Genomic DNA, 25,513 nt, shown 5'->3' on the forward strand with positions numbered 1-25,513 from the left:
TGTATAATGTCTGGTGGACCAAATGCCGATTTCGATAAGTACGAAAAACACACCTGCCCATTTGATGCCAACCATCAATTGGACGCATACAAATGGAGAAATCACATAGACAAGTGTCGTCTCCAACATCCAAGTGAGAAATTGTAGTCAATGCGGCGATCTTTCAGAAAGTATAAGTTACAATGTGGAGCTGTAAATATGAGCTATAATTTGTAGGGGGGTATAATGGGGAAAGATTCTAAATTACATTCTTTTTTTGTTCGGAAAGTTAGCGGATAGATAAGTTAATATAGTTGGAACCAGAGGCAGATCTAGAATTTTTTCGTGGGGGAGGCGGGTGCGGATTTTCAACAAAAAAAAATCAAAAAAGTTGTCGACTTTTTTTTTAGGTCGACCAAATTGATTTTCCGAGCTATCCCAAAGCACTACAGAGACCCTGTTTTGGCCAAATCAGGCGTTTTTAGGCTTTTTAAAGAACATTTTGACCAAAAAATCCTGTTTTTTCGGCGCGCGCTCCCCCCTCAAAATTAGTATATATTGGCGCTGAAGGCGCCTTTAGAAAAATTTTATGATCCCTCACCAAAAATGGATATCCCAAAATATTACAAAGGCGGGACCCTTTGGGTCGGCAGGGGGTCGAATCCCTGAGGGGAGGAGGCGTCCGCCCCTCCCTAAATCCGCCCCTGGTTGGAACATAAACCAATTTTTTCGCTAACGGCACATAACAATTTTTCGTAAAAATAAGAGCTCTTGCCCCATAATACAAAATTTATAGTGTTGTGGAGCTATATTGGGCCCCCCACATTTGAAATGCAAAATTTTTTTTTTAAAATAAGGTTTTTTTAGGCTTTTTTCCTCTCCCTCTCTTCAAACTTTGTCTTTTTCTAATTTTTTAACCTGTTTTTTGCTATAGCTTAATGCGTAATGTTACAATGTAAGGAATGAAGAAAATCTATTCGCATTTGTTGATCCCCCCCCCCTGTAACAGTGTAACATAGTGCTACATGCATACGTTGGAGTTAAGAATCATTTTCAAAGTTTCAAATTAACTTAATATTTAAAAGTCATGCATAACGCATGATTTCATAAAGTGCCACATTCAAAAAATGTTAAGTTGTCGTTATCGTTATTCGATTAGTGACCCAATGTAAACAATAGATTGAGGCCGTTTAAAAGGATCAATCATAAAAGAAATTGCACGAAAGCAAAAGCTAATTAATTGGGTATTACCCGCTTTTATAGCAATGTCCAAACCGAATGATAGGTTGATTGCATCCGGAAAACACATCCCTTAGTTGAAGATTGTTATAAACTTGCAAGCTAACATCTAAAATAAAATGAGAATAATAAACGACAATTGCCAGCAATGCTCTCTTGTATGGTGACATATAGTGGGCGATGGTACCAAAGTGTCCACATCACCCAATACAAGACGACTTCCACTATCGCGCAGGTGTTGAGACAAACTTTCTAGTTTCTTGCTCAAACAGGAGAAAAGAGGGGCAAAACAAGGCTGACTGTAGCCACTGAATGAATACAGCAGAGTGAACGTGTGTTCAGGTTTTGCCTTCGTTTCTGGCTTTGGCGTGTTGATAAAAGCTAACAGATTTGCTACACTTCGCAGAAAACTGTTTTAGTGATCAGAAATATTTAGTTCAAGTGAAACTGTCGATGCTTAAGTTAAATTCATGAGTGCTCATTTTGAATTCAGGCGCATCACAACCATTTGTGAGAACTATCCAAAATTGTCCAGTCCTCAAACTGAACATCCAATACAAGGACAGACATTGAAACAAAGATCACTGTCTCGAGTTTCTTGCTCAAACCGGAAAAAAGAGACACAAACTGAAGACTGGTAAAGCCAATATCGCAGAGACATTGAAACAGATCACTGTCTCTTTGTTTCTTGCTCAAACAGGAAAAAAAGGACAAAACTGAAGACTGACTGTGACCATTCAAAGAATACAGCAGAATGAACGCATGTTCAGGTTTTACCTTCCTTTCTAGTTCCGGCGTGCTGATGACAGCTACCAGATTTGCAACGCTTCACAGCAAACTTTTTTAGTGATCAGAAATGTTTAGTTTAACTGAAATTTTTGGTGGTAAAGTTAAATTGATGAGTTTACATTTTGAATTCAGACACACCAAAACCATTTGTGAGATTTATCTAAAATTATCCAGTGCTTAAATTCAAATTCAACCCAAGACAAGACGAATTCCACTTTCGCACAGACGTTGAAGCAATGATCACTGTCTTTAGTTTCTTGCTCAAACAGGAAAAAAGAGGGACAAAATTATCCAGTGCTTAAGCTCAAACTCAACGTCCAATACAAACACATACGTTGAAACAAAGATCACCGTCTCTAGATTCTTGCTCAAACAGGAAAAAAGAGACACAAACTGAAGACTGGTTAAGCCACTATCGCACAGACGTTGAAACTGATCACTGTCTCTTTGTTTCTTTCTCAAACAGGAAAAAAGAAGGACAACTGACCATTGAAAGAATACAGCAGAATGAACGCTTGTTCAGAATTTGCCTTCATTTCTAGTTCCAGCGTGCTGATGACAGCTACAATATTTGGAACGCTTCACAGAAAACTTTTGTAGTGATCAGAAATGTTTAGTTTAACTGAAATTTTTGGTGGTAAAGTTAAATTGATGAGTTTACATTTTGAATTCAGACACACCAAAATCATTTGTGAGATTTATCTAAAATTATCCAGTGCTTAAATTCAAATTCAACCCAAGACAAGACGAATTCCAATTTCGCACAGACGTTGAAGCAATGATCACTGTCTCTAGTTTCTTGCTCAAACAGGAAAAAAAAGAGGGACAAACTGATGACTGGTCAAGCCAATATCGCAGAGACGTTGAAACAGATCGCTGTCTCCTTGTTTCTTGCTCAAACAGGAAAAAAGAAGGACAAAACTGAAGACTGACTGTGACCATTGAAAGAATACAGCAGACTGAACGCATGATCAGGTTTTGCCTTCGTTTCTAGTTCCGGCGTGCTGATGACAGCTACCAGATTTGCTACGCTTCACAGAAAACTTTTTTTTAGTGATCAGAAATGTTAAGTTCAACTGAAATTTTTGGTGCTTAAGTTAAATTCATGAGTGCTCAATTTGAATTGAGGAGCATCACAACCATTTGTGAGAACTATCTAAAATTATCCAGTCCTCAAACTGAACATCCAATACAAGGACAGACGTTGAAACAAAGATCACTGTCTCGAGTTTCTTGCTCAAAAAGGAAAAAAGAGGGACAAACTGAAGAATGGTCAAGCCAATTCAAGTTAAACTCTCGGTGCTTGAGTTAAATTCATGAGTACTCATTTTGAATTCAGGCGCATCACAACCATTTGTGAGAACTATCTAAAATTATCCAGTCCTCAAACTGAACATACAATACAAGGACAGACGTTGAAACAAAGATCACTGTCTCGAGTTTCTCGCTCAAACAGGAAAAATGAGGGAAAAACTGACGACTGGTCAAGCCAATTCAAGTGAAACTCTCGGTGCTCAAGTTAAATTCATGAGTGCTCATTTTGAATTCAGGCGCATCACAACCATTTGTGAGAACTATCTAAAATTATCCAGTTCTCAAACTGAACATCCAATACAAGGACAGACGTTGAAACAGATCACTGTCTCTTTGTTTCTTGCTCAAACAGGAAGAAAGAGGGTCAAACTGAAGACTGGTTACGCCACTATCGCACAGACGTTGAAACAGATCACTGTCTCTTTGTTTCTTTCTAAAACAGGAAAAAATAAGGACAACACTGAAGACTGACTTTGACCATTGAAAGAATACAGCAGAATGAACGCATGTTCAGGTTTTGCCTTCGTTTCTAGTTCCGGTGTGCTGATGACAGCTACAAGATTTGCAACGCTTCACAGGAAACTTTTTTAGTGATCAGAAATATTTAGTTTAACTGAAATTTTTGGTGGTAAAGTTCAATTGATGAGTTTTCATTTTGAGTTCAGACACACCAAAACCATTTGTGAGAACTATCTATCTAAAATTATCCAGTGCTTAAATTCAAATTCAACACCCAAGACGACGAATTCCACTTTCGCACAGACGTTGAAGCAATGATCAATGTCTCTAGTTTCTTGCTCAAACAGGAAAAAAGGGGGCAAAACTAAAGACTGACTTAGGGCAGTGAAAGAATAGAACAGAGTTAACGCATGTTCAGATTTTGCCTTGCTGTCTGGTTTTGGCGTGTTGATGACAGCTACCAGATTTGCTACGCTTCACAGATATCTTTTTTAGTGATCAGAAATGTTAGTTCAACTGAAGTTTTTGGTGTTAAAGTTAAATTGATGAGTTCTCATTTTGAATTCAGGCGCATCACAACCATTTGTGAGAACTATCTAAAATTATCTAGATCTCAAACTGAACATCGAATACAAGGACAGACGTTGAAACAAAGATCACTGTCTCGAGTTTCTTGCTTAAACAGGAAAAAGGAGGGACAAACTGAAGACTGGTCAAGCCAATATCGCAGAGACGTTAAAACAGATCACTGTCTCTTTGTTTCTTGCTCAAACAGGAAAAAAGAAGGACAAAACTGAAGCCTGACTGTGACCATTGAAAGAATACAGCAGAATGAACGGATGATCAGAAATATTTAGTTCAAGTGAAAGTCTCGGTGCTTAAGTTAATTTCATGAGTACTCATTTTGAATTCAGGCGCATCACAACCATTTGTGAGAACTATCTAAATTTATCCAGTCCTCAACTGAACATCCACTACAAGGACAGACGTTGAACCAAAGATCACTGTCTCGAGTTTTTGTGATCAAACAGGAAAAAAAGAGGGACAAATTAAAGACTGGTCAAGCCAATATCGCAGAGACGTTGAAACAGATCACTGTCTCTTTGTTTCTTGCTCAAACAGGAGAAAAGAAGGACAAAACTGAAGACTGACTGGGACCATTGAAAGAATACAGCAGAATGAACGCATGATCAGAAATTTTCAGTTCAAGTGAAACTCTCGGTGCTTACGTTAAATTCATGAGTGCTCAATTTGAATTCAGGCGCATCACAACCATTTGTGAGAACTATCTAAAATTATCCAGTCCTTGAACTGAACATCCAATACAAGGACAGACGTTGAAACAAACATCACTGTCTCGAGTTTCTTGCTCAAACAGGAAAAAAGGGACAAATTGGAGACTGGTCAAGCCAATATCGCAGAGACGTTGAAACAGATCACTGTCTCTTTGTTTCTTGTTCAAACAGGAAAAAAGAAGGAGAAAACTGAAGACTGACTGTGACCTTTGAAAGAATACAGCAGAATGAACGCATGATCAGGTTTTGTTTTCGTTTCTAGTTCCGGCGTGCTGATGACAGCTACCAGATTTGCAACGCTTCACAGAAAACTTTTTTAGTTATCAGAAATGTTTAGTTTAACTGAAACTTTTGGTGGTAAAGTTAAATTGATGAGTTCTCATTTTGAATTCAGACACACCAAAACCCTTTGTGAGAACTATCTAAAATTATACAGTGCTAAAAATCAAATTCAACACCCAAGACAAGACGAATTCCACTTTCGCACAGACATTGAAGCAATGATCACTGTCTCTAGTTTCTTGCTCAAACAGGAAAAAGGGGGCAAAACTAAAGACTCACTTAGGGCAGTGAAAGAATAGAACAGAGTTAACGCATGTTCAGGTTTTGTCTTGCTCTCTGGTTTTGGCGTGTTGATGACAGCTACCAGATTTGCTACGCTTCACAGAAAACTTTTTTTAGTGATCAGAAATGTTTAGTTTACCTGAAATTTTTGGTGGTAAAGTTAAATTGATGAGTTCTCATTTTGAATTCAGGCGCATCACAACCATTTGTGAGAACTATCTAAACTTATTCAGATCTCAAACTGAACATCGAATACAAGGACAGACGTTGAAACAAAAATCACTGTCTCGAGTTTCTTGCTCAAACAGGAAAAAAGAGGGATAAACTGAAGTCTGGTCCAGCCAATATCGCAGTGACGTTGAAACAGATCACTGTCTCTTTGTTTCTTGCTCAAACAGCAAAAAAGAAGGTTAAAACTGAAGACTGACTGTGACCATTGCAAGAATACAGCAGAATGAACGCATGATCAGAAATATTTAGTTCAAGTGAAACTCTGGGTGCTTAAGGTAAATTCATGAGTGCTCATTTTGAATTCAGGCGCATCACAACCATTTTTGAGAACTATCTAAAATTATCCAGTCCTCAAACTGAACATCCAATACAAGGACAGACGTTGAAACAAAGATCACTATCTCGAGTTTCTTGCTCAAACAGGAAAAAAGAGACACAAACTGAAGACTGATCAAGCCAATATCGCAGAGACGTTGAAAGAGATCACTGTCTTTTTGTTTCTTGCTCAAACAGGAAAAAAGAAGGACAAAACTGAAGACTGACTGTGACCATTCAAAGAATACAGCGGAATGAACGCATGTTCAGAATTTGCCTTCGTTTCTAGTTCCGGCGTGCTGAAGACAGCTACAAGATTTGGAACGCTTCACAGTAAACTTTTGTAGTGATCAGAAATGTTTAGTTTAACTGAAATTTTTAGTGTTAAAGTTAAATTGATGAGTTCTCATTTTGAATTCAGGCGCATCACAACCTTTTGTGAGAACTATCTAAAATTATCTAGATCTCAAACTGAACATCGAATACAAGGACAGACGTTGAAACAAAGATCACTGTCTCTTTGTTTCTTGCTCAAACAGGAAAAAAGAAGGACAAAACTGAAGACTGACTGTGACCATTGAAAGTATACAGCAGAATGAACCGATGATCAGAAATATTTAGTTCAAGTGAAAGTCTCGGTGCTTAAGTTAATTTCATGAGTACTCATTTTGAATTCAGGCGCATCACAACCATTTGTAAGAACTATCTAAATTTATCCAGTCCTCAACTGAACATCCAATACAAGGACAGACGTTGAAACAAAGATCACTATCTCGAATTTTTGTGCTCAAACAGGAAAAAAAAGAGGACAAATTAAAGACTGGTCAAGCCAATATCGCAGCGACGTTGAAACAGATCACTGTATCTTTGTTTCTTGCTCAAACAGGAAAAAAGAAGGACAAAACTGAAAACTGACTGGGACCATTGAAAGAATACAGCAGAATGAACGCATGATCAGAAATATTCAGTTCAAGTGAAACTCTCGGTGCTTACGTTAAATTCATGAGTGCTCAATTTGAATTCAGGCGCATCACAACCATTTGTGAGAACTATCTAAAATTATCCAGTCCTTGAACTGAACATCCAATACAAGGACAGACGTTGAAACAAACATCACTGTCTCGAGTTTCTTGCTCAAACAGGAAAAAAGGGACAAATTGGAGACTGGTCAAGCCAATATCGCAGAGACGTTGAAACAGATCACTGTCTCTTTGTTTCTTGTTCAAACAGGAAAAAAGAAGGACAAAACTGAAGACTGACTGTGACCTTTGAAAGAATACAGCAGAATGAACGCATGATCAGGTTTTGTTTTTGTTTCTAGTTCCGGCGTGCTGATGACAGCTACCAGATTTGCAACGCTTCACAGAAAACTTTTTTAGTTATCAGAAATGTTTAGTTTAACTGAAATTTTTGGTGGTAAAGTTAAATTGATGAGTTCTCATTTTGAATTCAGACACACCAAAACCCTTTGTGAGAACTATCTAAAATTATACAGTGCTAAAAATCAAATTCAACACCCAAGACAAGACGAATTCCACTTTCGCACAGACATTGAAGCAATGATCACTGTCTCTAGTTTCTTGCTCAAACAGGAAAAAAGGGGCAAAACTAAAGACTGACTTAGGGCAGTGAAAGAATAGAACAGAGTTAACGCATGTTCAGGTTTTGTCTTGCTCTCTGGTTTTGGCGTGTTGATGACAGCTACCAGATTTGCTACGCTTCACAGAAAACTTTTTTTAGTGATCAGAAATGTTTAGTTTACCTAAATTTTTGGTGGTAAAGTTAAATTGATGAGTTCTCATTTTGAATTCAGGCGCATCACAACCATTTGTGAGAATTATCTAAAATTATCCAGATCTCAAACTGAACATCGAATACAAGGACAGACGTTGAAACAAAAATCACTGTCTCGAGTTTCTTGCTCAAACAGGAAAAAAGAGGGATAAACTGAAGACTGGTCCAGCCAATATCGCAGAGACGTTGAAACAGATCACTGTCTCTTTGTTTCTTGCTCAAATAGGAAAAAAGAAGGACAAAACTGAAGACTGACTGTGACCATTGAAAGTATACAGCAGAATGAACCGATGATCAGAAATATTTAGTTCAAGTGAAAGTCTCGGTGCTTAAGTTAATTTCATGAGTACTCATTTTGAATTCAGGCGCATCACAACCATTTGTAAGAACTATCTAAATTTATCCAGTCCTCAACTGAACATCCAATACAAGGACAGACGTTGAAACAAAGATCACTGTCTCGAGTTTTTGTGCTCAAACAGGAAAAAAAAGAGGACAAATTAAAGACTGGTCAAGCCAATATCGCAGAGACGTTGAAACAGATCACTGTATCTTTGTTTCTTGCTCAAACAGGAAAAAAGAAGGACAAAACTGAAAACTGACTGGGACCATTGAAAGAATACAGCAGAATGAACGCATGATCAGAAATATTCAGTTCAAGTGAAACTCTCGGTGCTTACGTTAAATTCATGAGTGCTCAATTTGAATTCAGGCGCATCACAACCATTTGTGAGAACTATCTAAAATTATCCAGTCCTTGAACTGAACATCCAATACAAGGACAGACGTTGAAACAAACATCACTGTCTCGAGTTTCTTGCTCAAACAGGAAAAAAGGGACAAATTGGAGACTGGTCAAGCCAATATCGCAGAGACGTTGAAACAGATCACTGTCTCTTTGTTTCTTGCTCAAACAGGAAAAAAGAAGGACAAAACTGAAGACTGACTGTGACCATTGAAAGTATACAGCAGAATGAACCGATGATCAGAAATATTTAGTTCAAGTGAAAGTCTCGGTGCTTAAGTTAATTTCATGAGTACTCATTTTGAATTCAGGCGCATCACAACCATTTGTAAGAACTATCTAAATTTATCCAGTCCTCAACTGAACATCCAATACAAGGACAGACGTTGAAACAAAGATCACTGTCTCGAGTTTTTGTGCTCAAACAGGAAAAAAAAGAGGACAAATTAAAGACTGGTCAAGCCAATATCGCAGAGACGTTGAAACAGATCACTGTATCTTTGTTTCTTGCTCAAACAGGAAAAAAGAAGGACAAAACTGAAAACTGACTGGGACCATTGAAAGAATACAGCAGAATGAACGCATGATCAGAAATATTCAGTTCAAGTGAAACTCTCGGTGCTTACGTTAAATTCATGAGTGCTCAATTTGAATTCAGGCGCATCACAACCATTTGTGAGAACTATCTAAAATTATCCAGTCCTTGAACTGAACATCCAATACAAGGACAGACGTTGAAACAAACATCACTGTCTCGAGTTTCTTGCTCAAACAGGAAAAAAGGGACAAATTGGAGACTGGTCAAGCCAATATCGCAGAGACGTTGAAACAGATCACTGTCTCTTTGTTTCTTGCTCAAACAGGAAAAAAGAAGGACAAAACTGAAGACTGACTGTGACCATTGAAAGTATACAGCAGAATGAACCGATGATCAGAAATATTTAGTTCAAGTGAAAGTCTCGGTGCTTAAGTTAATTTCATGAGTACTCATTTTGAATTCAGGCGCATCACAACCATTTGTAAGAACTATCTAAATTTATCCAGTCCTCAACTGAACATCCAATACAAGGACAGACGTTGAAACAAAGATCACTGTCTCGAGTTTTTGTGCTCAAACAGGAAAAAAAAGAGGACAAATTAAAGACTGGTCAAGCCAATATCGCAGAGACGTTGAAACAGATCACTGTATCTTTGTTTCTTGCTCAAACAGGAAAAAAGAAGGACAAAACTGAAAACTGACTGGGACCATTGAAAGAATACAGCAGAATGAACGCATGATCAGAAATATTCAGTTCAAGTGAAACTCTCGGTGCTTACGTTAAATTCATGAGTGCTCAATTTGAATTCAGGCGCATCACAACCATTTGTGAGAACTATCTAAAATTATCCAGTCCTTGAACTGAACATCCAATACAAGGACAGACGTTGAAACAAACATCACTGTCTCGAGTTTCTTGCTCAAACAGGAAAAAAGGGACAAATTGGAGACTGGTCAAGCCAATATCGCAGAGACGTTGAAACAGATCACTGTCTCTTTGTTTCTTGTTCAAACAGGAAAAAAAGGACAAAACTGAAGACTGACTGTGACCTTTGAAAGAATACAGCAGAATGAACGCATGATCAGGTTTAGTTTTTGTTTCTAGTTCCGGCGTGCTGATGACAGCTACCAGATTTGCAACGCTTCACAGAAAACTTTTTTAGTTATCAGAAATGTTTAGTTTAACTGAAATTTTTGGTGGTAAAGTTAAATTGATGAGTTCTCATTTTGAATTCAGACACACCAAAACCCTTTGTGAGAACTATCTAAAATTATACAGTGCTAAAAATCAAATTCAACACCCAAGACAAGACGAATTCCACTTTCGCACAGACATTGAAGCAATGATCACTGTCTCTAGTTTCTTGCTCAAACAGGAAAAAAGGGGCAAAACTAAAGACTGACTTAGGGCAGTGAAAGAATAGAACAGAGTTAACGCATGTTCAGGTTTTGTCTTGCTCTCTGGTTTTGGCGTGTTGATGACAGCTACCAGATTTGCTACGCTTCACAGAAAACTTTTTTTAGTGATCAGAAATGTTTAGTTTACCTGAAATTTTTGGTGGTAAAGTTAAATTGATGAGTTCTCATTTTGAATTCAGGCGCATCACAACCATTTGTGAGAATTATCTAAAATTATCCAGATCTCAAACTGAACATCGAATACAAGGACAGACGTTGAAACAAAAATCACTGTCTCGAGTTTCTTGCTCAAACAGGAAAAAAGAGGGATAAACTGAAGACTGGTCCAGCCAATATCGCAGAGACGTTGAAACAGATCACTGTCTCTTTGTTTCTTGCTCAAACAGGAAAAAAGAAGGTTAAAACTGAAGACTGACTGTGACCATTGCAAGAATACAGCAGAATGAACGCATGATCAGAAATATTTAGTTCAAGTGAAACTCTGGGTGCTTAAGGTAAATTCATGAGTGCTCATTTTGAATTCAGGCGCATCACAACCATTTTTGAGAACTATCTAAAATTATCCAGTCCTCAAACTGAACATCCAATACAAAGACAGACGTTGAAACAAAGATCACTATCTCGAGTTTCTTGCTCAAACAGGAAAAAAGAGACACAAACTGAAGACTGATCAAGCCAATATCGCAGAGACGTTGAAAGAAATCACTGTCTCTTTGTTTCTTGCTCAAACAGGAAAAAAGAAGGACAAAACTGAAGACTGACTGTGACCATTCAAAGAATACAGCGGAATGAACGCATGTTCAGAATTTGCCTTCGTTTCTAGTTCCGGCGTGCTGATGACAGCTACAAGATTTGGAACGCTTCACAGTAAACTTTTGTAGTGATCAGAAATGTTTAGTTTAACTGAAATTTTTGGTGGTAAAGTTAAATTGATGAGTTTTCATTTTGAATTCAGACACACCAAAACCATTTGAGATTTAGCTAAAATTATCCAGTGCTTAAATTCAAATTTAACACCCAAGACAAGACGAATTCCACTTTCGCACAGACGTTGAAGCAATGATCACTGTCTCTAGTTACTTGCTCAAACAGGAAAAAAAGAGGGACAAACTGTTGACTGGTCAAGCCAATATCGCAGAGACGTTGAAACAGATCGCTGTCTCTTTGTTTCTTGCTCAAACAGGAAAAAAGAAGGACAAAACTGAAGACTGACTGTGACCTTTGAAAGAATACAGCAGACTGAACGCATGATCAGAAATATTTAGTTCAAGTGAAACTCTCCGTGCTTAAGTTCATTTCATGAGTGCTCAATTTGAATTGAGGAGCATCACAACCATTTGTGAGAACTATCTAAAATTATCCAGTCCTTGAACTGAACATCCAATACAAGGACAGACGTTGAAATAAAGATCACTGTCTGGAGTTTCTTGCTCAAACAGGAAAAAAGAGGGACAAACTGGAGACTGGTCAAGCCAATATCGCAGAGACGTTGAAACAGATCACCGTCTCTTTGTTTCTTGCTCAAACAGGAAAAAAGAAGGTTAAAACTGAAGACTGGCTGTGACCTTTGAAAGAATACAGCAGAATGAACGCATGATCAGAAATATTCAGTTCAAGTGAAACTCTCCGTGCTTAAGTTCATTTCATGAGTGCTCAATTTGAATTGAGGAGCATCACAACCATTTGTGAGAACTATCTAAAATTATCCAGTCCTTGAACTGAACATCCAATACAAGGACAGACGTTGAAATAAAGATCACTGTCTGGAGTTTCTTGCTCAAACAGGAAAAAAGAGGGACAAACTGGAGACTGGTCAAGCCAATATCGCAGAGACGTTGAAACAGATCACCGTCTCTTTGTTTCTTGCTCAAACAGGAAAAAAGAAGGTTAAAACTGAAGACTGACTGTGACCATTGAAAGAATACAGCAGAATGAACGCATCATCAGGTTTTTTTTTCGTTTTTAGTTCCGGCGTGCTGATGACAGCTACCAGATTTGCAACGCTTCACAGAAAACTTTTTAAGTGATCAGAAATGTTTAGTTTAACTGAAATTTTTGGTGGTAAAGTTAAATTGATGAGTTCTCATTTTGAATTCAGACACACCAAAACCCTTTGTGAGAACTATCTAAAATTATACAGTGCTTAAAATCAAATTCAACACCCAAGACAAGACGAATTCCACTTTCGCACAGACATTGAAGCAATGATCACTGTCTCTAGTTTCTTGCTCAAACAGGAAAAAGGGGGCAAAACTAAAGACTGACTTAGGGCAGTGAAAGAATAGAACAGAGTTAACGCATGTTCAGGTTTTGCCTTCGTTTCTAGTTCCGGCGTGCTGATGACAGCTACCAGATTTGCTACGCTTCACAGAAAACTTTTTTTAGTGATCAGAAATGTTTAGTTTACCTGAAATTTTTGGTGGTAAAGTTAAATTGATGAGTTCTCATTTTGAATTCAGGCGCATCACAACCATTTGTGAGAACTATCCTAAATTATCCAGATCTCAAACTGAACATCGAATACAAGGACAGACGTTGAAACAAAAATCACTGTCTCGAGTTTCTTGCTCAAACAGGAAAAAAGAGGGACAAACTGAAGACTGGTCCAGCCAATATCGCAGAGACGTTGAAACAGATCACTGTCCCTTTGTTTCTTGCTCAAACAGGAAAAAAGAAGGTTAAAACTGAAGACTGACTGTGACCATTGCAAGAATACAGCAGAATGAACGCATGATCAGAAATATTTAGTCAAGTGAAACTCTCGGTGCTTAAGGTAATTTCATGAGTGCTCATTTTGAATTCAGGCGCATCACAACCATTTGTGAGAACTATATAAAATTATCCAGTCCTCAAACTGAACATCCAATACAAGGACAGACGTTGAAACAAAGATCACTGTCTCGAGTTTCTTGCTCAAACAGGAAAAAAGAGACACAAACTGAAGACTGATCAAGCCAATATCGCAGAGACGTTGAAACAGATCACTGTCTCTTTGTTTTTTGCTCAAACAGGAAAAAAGAAGGACAAAACTGAAGACTGACTGTGACCATTCAAAGAATACAGCAGAATGAACGCATGTTCAGGTTTTGTCTTCGTTTCTAGTTCCGGTGTGCTGATGACAGCTACCAGATTTGCAACGCTTCACAGAAAACGTTTTTAGTGATCAGAAATGTTTAGTTTAACTGAAATTTTTGGTGGTAAAGTTAAATTGATGAGTTTTCATTTTTAATTCAGACACACCAAAACCTATTGTGAGATTTATCTAAAATTATCCAGTGCTTAAATTTACATTCAACACCCAAGAAAAGACGAATTCCACTTTCGCACAGACGTTGAAGCAATGATCACTGTCTCTAGTTTCTTGCTCAAACAGGAAAAAAAGAGGGACAAACTGATGACTGGTCAAGCCAATATCGCAGAGACGTTGAAACAGATCTCTGTCTTTCTGTTTCTTTCTCAAACAGGAAAAAAGAAGGACAACACTGAAGACTGACTGTGACCATTGAAAGAATGCAGCAGATTGAAAGCATGTTCAGGTTTTGCCTTCGTTTCTAGTTCCGGCGTGCCGATGACAGCTACCAGCTTTGCAACGCTTCACAGAAAACTTTTTAAGTGATCAGAAATGTTTAGTTTAACCGAAATTTTTGGTGGTAAAGTTAAATTGATGATTCTCATGTTGAATTCAGACAAACCAAAACACTTCGTGAGAACTATCTAAATTTATACAGTGCTTAAGTTCAAATTCAACACCCAAGACAAGACGAATTCTAGTTTCGCACAGACGTTGAAGCAATGATCACTGTCTCTAGTTTCTTGCTCAAACAGGAAAAGAGGGGGCAAAACTAAAGGCTGACTTAGGGCAGTGAAGAATAGAATAGAGTTAACACATGTTCAAGTTTTGCCCTGCATTCTGGTTTTGGCGTGTTAATGACGGCTACCAGGTTTGCTACGCTTCACAGATATCTTTTTTAGTAGTCAGAAATGTTTAGTTTAACTGAAATTTTTGGTGGTAAAGTTAAATTGATGAGTTCTCATTTTGAACTCAGACACACCAAAACTATTTGTGAGAACTAGCTAAAATTATCCAGTGCTTAAACTCAAACTCAACGTCCAATACAAGCACATACGTTGAAACAAAGATCACTGTCTCTAGTTTCTTGCTCAAACAGGAAAAAAGAGGGACAAACTGAAGACTGGTTAAGCCACTATCGCACAGACGTTGAAACAGATCACTGTCTCTTTGTTTCTTTCTCAAACAGGAAAAAAGAAGGACAACACTGAAGACTGACTGTGACCATTGAAAGAATACAGCAGAATGAACGCATGTTCAGGTTTTGCCTTCGTTTCTAGTTCCGGCGTGCTGATGACAGCTACAAGATTTGCAACGCTTCACAGAAAACTTTTTTAGTGATGAGAAATGTTTAGTTTAACTGAAATTTTTGCTGGTAAAGTTAAATTGATGAGTTCTCATTTTGAACTCAGACACACCAAAACCATTTGTGAGAACTAGCTAAAATTATCCAGTGCTTAAACTCAAACTCAACGTCCAATACAAGCACATACGTTGAAACAAAGATCACTGTCTCTAGTTTCTTACTCAAACAGGAAAAAAGAGGGACAAACTGAAGACTGGTTAAGCCACTATCGCACAGACGTTGAAACAGATCACTGTCCCTTTGTTTCATTCTCAAACAGGAAAAAAGAAGGACAACACGGAAGACTGACTTTGACCATTGAAAGAATACAGCAGAATGAACGCATGTTCAGGTTTTGCCTTCCTTTCTAGTTCCGGCGTGCTGATGACAGCTACAAGATTTGCAACGCATCACAGAAATTTTTTTTAGTGATCAGAAATGTTGAGTTTAACTGAAATTTTGCTGGTAAAGTTAAATTGATGAGTTCTCATTTTGAATTCAGACACACCAAAACTATTTGTGAGAACTATCTGAAATTATCCAGTGCTTAAATTCAAATTCAACAACCAATACAAGACGAACTCCACTTTCGCACAGACTTTGAAGCAATGATCAGTCTCTAGTTTTTTGCTCAAACAGGAAAAAAGGGGGGCAAAACTAAAGACTGAATAAGGGCAGTGAAAGAATAGAACAGAGTTAACGCATGTTTAGGTTTTGCCTTGCTTTCTGGTTTTGGCGTGTTGATGACAGCTACCAGATTTGCTACGCTTCACGGAAAACTTTTTTTAGTGATCAGAAATGTTTAGTTTACCTGAAATTTTTGGTGGTAAAGTTAAATTGATGAGTTCTCATGTTGAATTCAGACACACCAAAACACTTTGTGAGAACTATCTAAAATTATACAGTGCTTAAGTTCAAATTCAACACCCAAGACAAGACGAATTCTAGTTTCGCACAGACGTTGAAGCAATGATCACTGTCTCTAGTTTCTTGCTCAAACAGGAAAAGAGGGGGGCAAAACTAAAGACTGACTTAGGGCAGTGAAAGAATAGAACAGAGTTAACGCATGTTTAGGTTTTGCCTTGCTTTCTGGTTTTGGCGTGTTGATGACAGCTACCAGATTTGCTACGCTTCACAGAAAACTTTTTTTAGTGATCAGAAATGTTTAGTTTAACTGAAATTTTTGGCGGTAAAGTTAAATTGATGAGTTCTCATTTTGAATTCAGGCGCATCACAACCATTTGTGAGAACTATCTAAAATTATCTAGATCTCAAACTGAACATCGATTACAAGGACATACGTTGAAACAAAGATCACTGTCTCTAGTTTCTTGCTCAAACAGGAAAAAAGAGGGACAAACTGAAGACTGACTTAGGGCAGTGAAAGAATAGAACAGAGTTAACGCATGTTTAGGTTTTCCCTTGCTTTCTGGTTTTGGCGTGTTGATGACAGCTACCAGATTTGCTACGCTTCACGGAAAACTTTTTTTAGTGATCAGAAATGTTTAGTTTACCTGAAATTTTTGGTGGTAAAGTTAAATTGATGAGTTTTCATGTTGAATTCAGACACACCAAAACACTTTGTGAGAACTATCTAAAATTATACAGTGCTTAAGTTCAAATTCAACACCCAAGACAAGATGACTTCTAGTTTCGCACAGACGTTGAAGCATTGATCACTGTCTCTAGTTTCTTGCTCAAACAGGAAAAGAGGGGGGCAAAACTAAAGACTGACTTAGGGCAGTGAAAGAATAGAATAGAGTTAACACTTGTTCAAGTTTTGCCTTGCTTTCTGGTTTTGGCGTGTTAATGACGGCTACCAGGTTTGCTACGCTTCACAGATATCTTTTTTAGTGGTCAGAAATGTTTAGTTTAACTGAAATTTTTGGTGGTAAAGTTAAATTGATGAGTTCTCATTTTGAACTCAGACACACCAAAACTATTTGTGAGAACTAGCTAAAATTATCCAGTGCTTAAACTCAAACTCAACGTCCAATACAAGCACATACGTTGAAACAAAGATCAATGTCTCTAGTTTCTTGCTCAAACAGGAAAAAAAGAGGGACAAACTGAAGACTGGTTAAGCCACTATCGCACAGACGTTGAAACAGATCACTGTCCCCTTGTTTCTTTCTCAAACAGGAAAAAAGAAGGACAACACTGAAGACTGACTTTGACCATTGAAAGAATACAGCAGATTGAACGCATGTTCAGGTTCTGCCTTCGTTTCTAGTTCCGGCGTGCTGATGAAAGCTACAAGATTTGCAACGCTTCACAGAAAACTTTTTTAGTGATCAGAAATGTTTAGTTTAACTGAAATTTTTGCTGGTAAAGTTAAATTGATGAGTTCTCATTTTGAACTCAGACACACCAAAACCATTTGTGAGAACTAGCTAAAATTATCTAGTGCTTAAACTCAAACTCAACGTCCAATACAAGCACATACGTTGAAACAAAGATCACTGTCTCTAGTTTCTTGATCAAACAGGAAAAAAGAGGGACAAACTGAAGACTGGTTAAGCCACTATCGCACAGACGTTGAAACAGATCACTGTCCCTTTGTTTCTTTCTCAAACAGGAAAAAAGAAGGACAACACGGAAGACTGACTTTGACCATTGAAAGAATACAGCAGAATGAACGCATGTTCAGGTTTTGCCTTCGTTTCTAGTTCCGGCGTGCTGATGACAGCTACAAGATTTGCATCGCTTCACAGAAATTTTTTTTAGTGATCAGAAATATTGAGTTTAACTGAAATTTTTGCTGGTAAAGTTAAATTGATGAGTTCTCATTTTGAAATCAGACACACCAAAACTATTTGTGAGAACTATCTGAAATTATCCAGTGCTTAAATTCAAATTCAACACCCAATACAAGACGAACTCCACTTTCGCACAGACGTTGAAGCAATGATCACTGTCTCTAGTTTTTTTGCTCAAACAGGAAAAAAGGGGGGCAAAACTAAAGACTGACTTAGGGCAGTGAAAGAATAGAACAGAGTTAACGCATGTTTAGGTTTTGCCTTGCTTTCTGGTTTTGGCGTGTTGATGACAGCTACCAGATTTGCTACGCTTCACAGAAAACTTTTTTTTAGTGATCAGAAATGTTAAGTTTAACTGAAATTTTTGGTGGTAAAGTTAAATTGATGAGTTCTCATTTTGAATTCAGGCGCATCACAACCATTTGTGAGAACTATCTAAAATTATCTAAATCTCAAACTGAACATCGATTACAAGGACATACGTTGAAACAAAGATCACTGTCTCTAGTTTCTTGCTCAAACAGGAAAAAAGAGGGACAAACTGAAGACTGGTTAAGCCACTATCGCACAGACGTTGAAACAAATCACTGTCTCTTTGTTTCTTTCTCAAACAGTAAAAAAGAAGGACAACACTGAAGACTGACTTTGACCATTGAAAGAATACAGCAGAATGAGCGCATGTTCAGGTTTTGCCTTCGTTTCTAGTTCCGGCGTGCTGATGACAGCTACAAGATTTGTAACGCTTCACAGAAATTTTTTTAGTGATCAGAAATGTTAAGTTTAACTGAAATTTTTGGTGGTAGGTTAAATTGGTTAGTTCTCATTTTGATTTCAGACACACCAAAACTATTTGTGAGATCTGTCTAAAATTATCCAGTGCTTGAATTCAAATTCAACACCCAAGACAAGACGAATTCCGCTTTCGCACAGACGTTGAAACAGATCACTGTCCCTTTGTTTCTTTCTCAAACATGAAAAAAGAAGGACAACACGGAAGACTGACTTTGACCATTGAAAGAATACAGCAGAATGAACGCATGTTCAGGTTTTGCCTTCGTTTCTAGTTCCGGCGTGCTGATGACAGCTACAAGATTTGCAACGCTTCACAGAATTTTTTTTTAGTGATCAGAAATGTTGAGTTTAACTGAAATTTTTGCTGGTAAAGTTAAATTGATGAGTTCTCATTTTGAATTCAGACACACCAAAACTATTTGTGAGAACTATCTGAAATTATCCAGTGCTTAAATTCAAATTCAACACCCAATACAAGACGAACTCCACTTTCGCACAGACGTTGAAGCAATGATCACTGTCTCTAGTTTTTTGCTCAAACAGGAAAAAAGGGGGGCAAAACTAAAGACTGACTTAGGGCAGTGAAAGAATAGAACAGATTTAACGCATGTTTAGGTTTTGCCTTGCTTTCTGGTTTCGGCGTGTTGATGATAGCTACCAGATTTGCTACGCTTCACAGAAAACTTTTTTTAGTGATCAGAAATGTTAAGTTTAACTGAAATTTTTGGTGGTAAAGTTAAATTGATGAGTTCTCATTTTGAATTCAGGCGCATCACAACCATTTGTGAGAACTATCTAAAATTATCTAGATCTCAAACTGAACATCGATTACAAGGACATACGTTGAAACAAAGATCACTGTCTCTAGTTTCTTGCTCAAACAGGAAAAAAGAGGGACAAACTGAAGACTGGTTAAGCCACTATCGCACAGACGTTGAAACAAATCACTGTCTCTTTGTTTCTTTCTCAAACAGTAAAAAAGAAGGACAACACTGAAGACTGACTTTGACCATTGAAAGAATACAGCAAAATGAGCGCATGTTCAGGTTTTGCCTTCGTTTCTAGCTCCGGCGTGCTGATGACAGCTACAAGATTTGTAACGCTTCACAGAAATCTTTTTTAGTGATCAGAAATGTTAAGTTTAACTGAAATTTTTGGTGGTAGGTTAAATTGGTTAGTTCTCATTTTGATTTCAGACACACCAAAACTATTTGTGAGATCTGTCTAAAATTATCCAGTGCTTAAATTCAAATTCAACACCCAAGACAAGACGAATTCCGCTTTCGCACAGACGTTGAAGCAATGATCACTGTCTCCAGTTTCTTGCTCAAACAGGAAAAAGGGGGGCAAAACTAAAGACTGACTTAGGGCAGTGAAAGAATAGAGCAGAGTTAAGGCATGTTCAGGTTTTGCCTTGCTTTCTGGTTTTGGCGTGTTGATGACAGCTACCAGATTTGCTACGCTTCACAGAAAACTTTTTTTAGTGATCAGAAATGTTAAGTTTAACTGGAATTTTTGGTGGTAAAGTTAAATTGATGAGTTCTCATTTTGAATTCAGGCGCATCACAACCATTTGTGAGAACTATCTAAAATTATCTAAATCTCAAACTGAACATCGATTACAAGGACATACGTTGAAACAAAGATCACTGTCTCTAGTTTCTTGCTCAAACAGGAAAAAAGAGGGACAAACTGAAGACTGGTTAAGCCACTATCGCACAGACGTTGAAACAAATCACTGTCTCTTTGTTTCTTTCTCAAACAGTAAAAAAGAAGGACAACACTGAAGACTGACTTTGACCATTGAAAGAATACAGCAGAATGAGCGCATGTTCAGGTTTTGCCTTCGTTTCTAGTTCCGGCGTGCTGATGACAGCTACAAGATTTGTAACGCTTCACAGAAATTTTTTTAGTGATCAGAAATGTTAAGTTTAACTGAAATTTTTGGTGGTAGGTTAAATTGGTTAGTTCTCATTTTGATTTCAGACACACCAAAACTATTTGTGAGATCTGTCTAAAATTATCCAGTGCTTGAATTCAAATTCAACACCCAAGACAAGACGAATTCCGCTTTCGCACAGACGTTGAAACAGATCACTGTCCCTTTGTTTCTTTCTCAAACATGAAAAAAGAAGGACAACACGGAAGACTGACTTTGACCATTGAAAGAATACAGCAGAATGAACGCATGTTCAGGTTTTGCCTTCCTTTCTAGTTCCGGCGTGCTGATGACAGCTACAAGATTTGCAACGCTTCACAGAATTTTTTTTTAGTGATCAGAAATGTTGAGTTTAACTGAAATTTTTGCTGGTAAAGTTAAATTGATGAGTTCTCATTTTGAATTCAGACACACCAAAACTGTTTGTGAGAACTATCTGAAATTATCCAGTGCTTAAATTCAAATTCAACACCCAATACAAGACGAACTCCACTTTCGCACAGACGTTGAAGCAATGATCACTGTCTCTAGTTTTTTGCTCAAACAGGAAAAAAGGGGGGCAAAACTAAAGACTGACTTAGGGCAGTGAAAGAATAGAACAGATTTAACGCATGTTTAGGTTTTGCCTTGCTTTCTGGTTTCGGCGTGTTGATGATAGCTACCAGATTTGCTACGCTTCACAGAAAACTTTTTTTAGTGATCAGAAATGTTAAGTTTAACTGAAATTTTTGGTGGTAAAGTTAAATTGATGAGTTCTCATTTTGAATTCAGGCGCATCACAACCATTTGTGAGAACTATCTAAAATTATCTAGATCTCAAACTGAACATCGATTACAAGGACATACGTTGAAACAAAGATCACTGTCTCTAGTTTCTTGCTCAAACAGGAAAAAAGAGGGACAAACTGAAGACTGGTTAAGCCACTATCGCACAGACGTTGAAACAAATCACTGTCTCTTTGTTTCTTTCTCAAACAGTAAAAAAGAAGGACAACACTGAAGACTGACTTTGACCATTGAAAGAATACAGCAAAATGAGCGCATGTTCAGGTTTTGCCTTCGTTTCTAGCTCCGGCGTGCTGATGACAGCTACAAGATTTGTAACGCTTCACAGAAAACTTTTTTAGTGATCAGAAATGTTAAGTTTAACTGAAATTTTTGGTGGTAGGTTAAATTGGTTAGTTCTCATTTTGATTTCAGACACACCAAAACTATTTGTGAGATCTGTCTAAAATTATCCAGTGCTTAAATTCAAATTCAACACCCAAGACAAGACGAATTCCGCTTTCGCACAGACGTTGAAGCAATGATCACTGTCTCCAGTTTCTTGCTCAAACAGGAAAAAGGGGGGCAAAACTAAAGACTGACTTAGGGCAGTGAAAGAATAGAGCAGAGTTAAGGCATGTTCAGGTTTTGCCTTGCTTTCTGGTTTTGGCGTGTTGATAACAGCTACCAGTTTTGCTACATCTCACATAAAACTATTTAAATGATCAGAATTATTTAGCTTAACTGAAACTTTCGGTACTTAAGCTAATTTGATGAGTGCTCATTATGAATTCAGACACATCAAAACCATTCGTATGATTTATCTAAAACTATGCAGTGCTTAAATTCAAACTCAAAATTAAAAGAAAAATTTTGAAAATTTCAAAGCCGTAGGAAAAGGTATTCGAAAAGCGGAAATATATTACTATAACATAAATTAGAGTTAGTTAACTCTTTTTTGTAGTTTGCAACACTGAGAAATTTAAAGAAATATTTTGAGCAGAACATTGTTTCCAAATTTTATGTACCTATTGGCCTTGATAATTTCTACTTTAAATTGGTCCTGTGCTTATTGAAATAACCAACTGTACCCTAACTGACTGCTCTGAGATGTCCCATTGCGCAAATTCCAATCGAATCGTTCGGGTGTATCAAGAAAGAAGAAATCGCATAAACAGAACCGCTTTTCCAGGGATACATGGGAGGAGCAGGTATACTAGTAGCACAACCGCCGAACTTTTTTCTGTTACCTTAACGAGATACTGCTCTACGTTTTTACCAAACGCTGCCAGCAGTGACGTGAGGGAATATTTCTGCCAGTTTAGTAGCATAACGACAACATTTTTTAATCCTGAATTGCTACAAGTGTTAAAGGTCAAACAGCGGAGGCTCGACTCTTAGAGATTCACCAGAGAATTATCTGTTGAGTCTCACGAAGAAAGCAGAGCGCGCCTACGCGATGACACCTAATCTACCGCCCGTTAACCTAGAACCTAGTAATTCTGCTGGCGCAGCGGACCTGGTGGACAGAGATTACATTGAAAAACGACGGTACTGTATTTCTGCGGTCACTGATCATAGAAACGAGCAGATGAAACGACAGTTCGTAAATACGCGTGGCTTTAATTATAAATGATAGAACCAGCAGCAGCTACGGTCAGTGAATGATTTGACTTGGCCCGTCACGAAATGATTATCAAGATTATCTGCCGTAGCCAAGACCATCCTGGGTTCAATGAATTCATTGAGACAGTTTGCCAAACTCGGATTAGCGCATTAATGAAGTTGACAACATCTCATGAAGTTGAGCAAATAGAGCAACACTTCAATTAGCGAGCTGTCAGACCAGAGGAAACAGAAGACTCAACCCTCGACGCAGGAGATAAGTGATGGGAACAATCAACAATAATCAACAATCAAGGAAACTGGTTCGCCTAAACTCAAAGTAATTAGTCAGGACCAAGTCAAGGAAATTGGTTCATCTCCAACCAAGTTAATTTGTCAAAGGGGCAAAATGCCGGAGAAAGCTACGAGTGTAGGGTACGCCATATAGCACATAACCTAGCTAGTGCTACTTTTTCGCTAAGAGAGTGTAACTTATGAGAAATAGACCCACCCTAAAGAAATGAATGTACAGGCTGCAATATATGCTTGATAACGTTAGACTGTGAAATACATAAGTAGCAAGAGTTTTAAGACAAGACCAGACCTCGATAGTTGCGATTAAATCCCACCAAAGTGGATCTCCTTTAATTTGCCGCACCTTCATCGCACCTCCTATCCGAGCTATCCGAATTCTGGTAATTACCATACTTCGAATCAAATACAGGAGCAGTGAATTTGTTGTCCGATGTCAAAGCCAAATTGATCGATAGTCCACACTTCACACTGAAGTGTCAACTCAATGAAATAGCGGAGCCACTAGCACACGATTTGAAGCTTTTGAAACCGACTTTTGTAGACAAACTAGAACAAAACATTCCTGTAATTCATTGATCTATCGTAGCATCCCTCGGCGTACCTCTACTAGCATTGATGCCGACAAAAAGGAGTTACAACAACGAGATCTCTCAGATCCGCGTGTAATACATGGAGCTGCCTCAAAGCGAGTTGGAAGCCTACCAGATATCAATCAAGTAAGAATTCAGTTTTCTTTCTTGGAATAGAGCAGGAGACCCGAACCAATAATGCCCATAACGAAGATAGAGAGGAGAGATTGAGCTAAATTCAAGCTGTCAATTGCAAACTATTTATATCACTCTCATATCTTCCATGTATTAACCCGTCTTCTCAATGAGAAAAATTATTTAATGCTTAATATCGTGTTTTTGTAACCTTTAAATTTCCCGTTGTAATATGAATTTGTGCTAAGTTCAATAGTTACAATGCGTTTTTACACCGAAGATTTTTATCACGTGTTTTGTTTATTTATTTAATTATTCTTTCTTTCATTTACTTTTGCTTTTATTATTTCTGCGTGTGTATTTATTTAATTTATTTATTTTCATTTATTTATATTATGGGTCTGTTTGTTTGGTTATTTGTTCATATATATTTTTTCATGACTATTTAATTATTTGTACATTTCACTTTTGCTTTTATTTATTTATTTATTTATTTATTTATGTATTTATTTATTTATTTATGTATTGATTTCTTTTTTTATTGCTTATTTATTTATCAGTTGTGTTTTGTTTATTTGTTGATATTTATTTCTATATTTATTTAATTATTCTTTCTTTCATTTAGTTTTGCTTTTATTATATATGTATGTGTATTTATTTCATTTATTTATTTTCATTTATTCATATTGTGGGTCTGTTTGTTTGGTTATTTGTTCATATATATTTTTTCATGTCTATTTAATTATTTGTACATTTCACTTTTGCTTTTATTTATTTATATATTTATTTATTTATGTATTCATTTATGTGTTTATTTATTTATTTATGTATTGATTTATTTTTTTATTGCTTATTTATTTATCAGGTGTGTTTTGTTTATTTGTTGATATTTATTTCTATATTTATTTAATTATTCTTTCTTTCATTTAGTTTTGCTTTAATTATTTATGTATGTGTATTTATTTAATTCATTCACTTTCATTTATTTATATTATGGGTCTGTTTGTTTGGTTATTTGTTCATGAGATATTTATTTTTTCATTTTAATTTAATTATTTGTACATTTCAGTTTTGCGTTTATTTATTTATTTATTTATTTATTTATGTATGTATTTATTTATTTATGTATTGATTTAATTTTTTATTGTTTATTTATTTATCAGGTGTGTTTTGTTTATTCGTTGATATTTATTGCTATATTTATTTAATTATTTTCTTTCATTTAGTTTTGCTTTTATTTATTATTCATGTATGTATTTATTTATTCATTTATTTATTTATGTTTATTTATTTTTGTAATTATCCATTTGTTTAATTATGTATTTATTTGTGAAAATTTGTTTGGATAGAATCTTGGATAAAAGATACAACGATGATCAAATAAAAGTTTCATCGCTCTGTCTTTTTTATCCAAGATGAATTTATTTGTGTGTTTGTTTTTATTTATTTGTTGGTTTGTTCGTTCATTTGTTGGTTTGTTCGTTCATTTATTTAGTTAGCGTCTTTGTTGTTTGATTGTGAAATTTGATGTTTTACTT

General features: G+C 36.8%; 1 protein-coding gene across 1 annotated transcript in view; it reads left to right on the plus strand.

Annotated features, from left to right (window-relative positions):
* LOC134839505 (uncharacterized) overlaps positions 1-25,513 on the plus strand; it is a 48,548-nt gene continuing 23,035 nt past the window's right edge. The window contains exon 1 of the mRNA XM_063855083.1: positions 1-133. Within this exon, the coding sequence (XP_063711153.1) occupies positions 7-133 (127 nt within the window). The 5' untranslated portion in view covers positions 1-6. The remainder of the gene's footprint in view (positions 134-25,513) is intronic.

This window comes from Symsagittifera roscoffensis, chromosome 2, assembly GCF_963678635.1.
Source record: "Symsagittifera roscoffensis chromosome 2, txSymRosc1.1, whole genome shotgun sequence".
Taxonomy (NCBI): Eukaryota; Metazoa; Xenacoelomorpha; order Acoela; family Convolutidae; genus Symsagittifera; species Symsagittifera roscoffensis.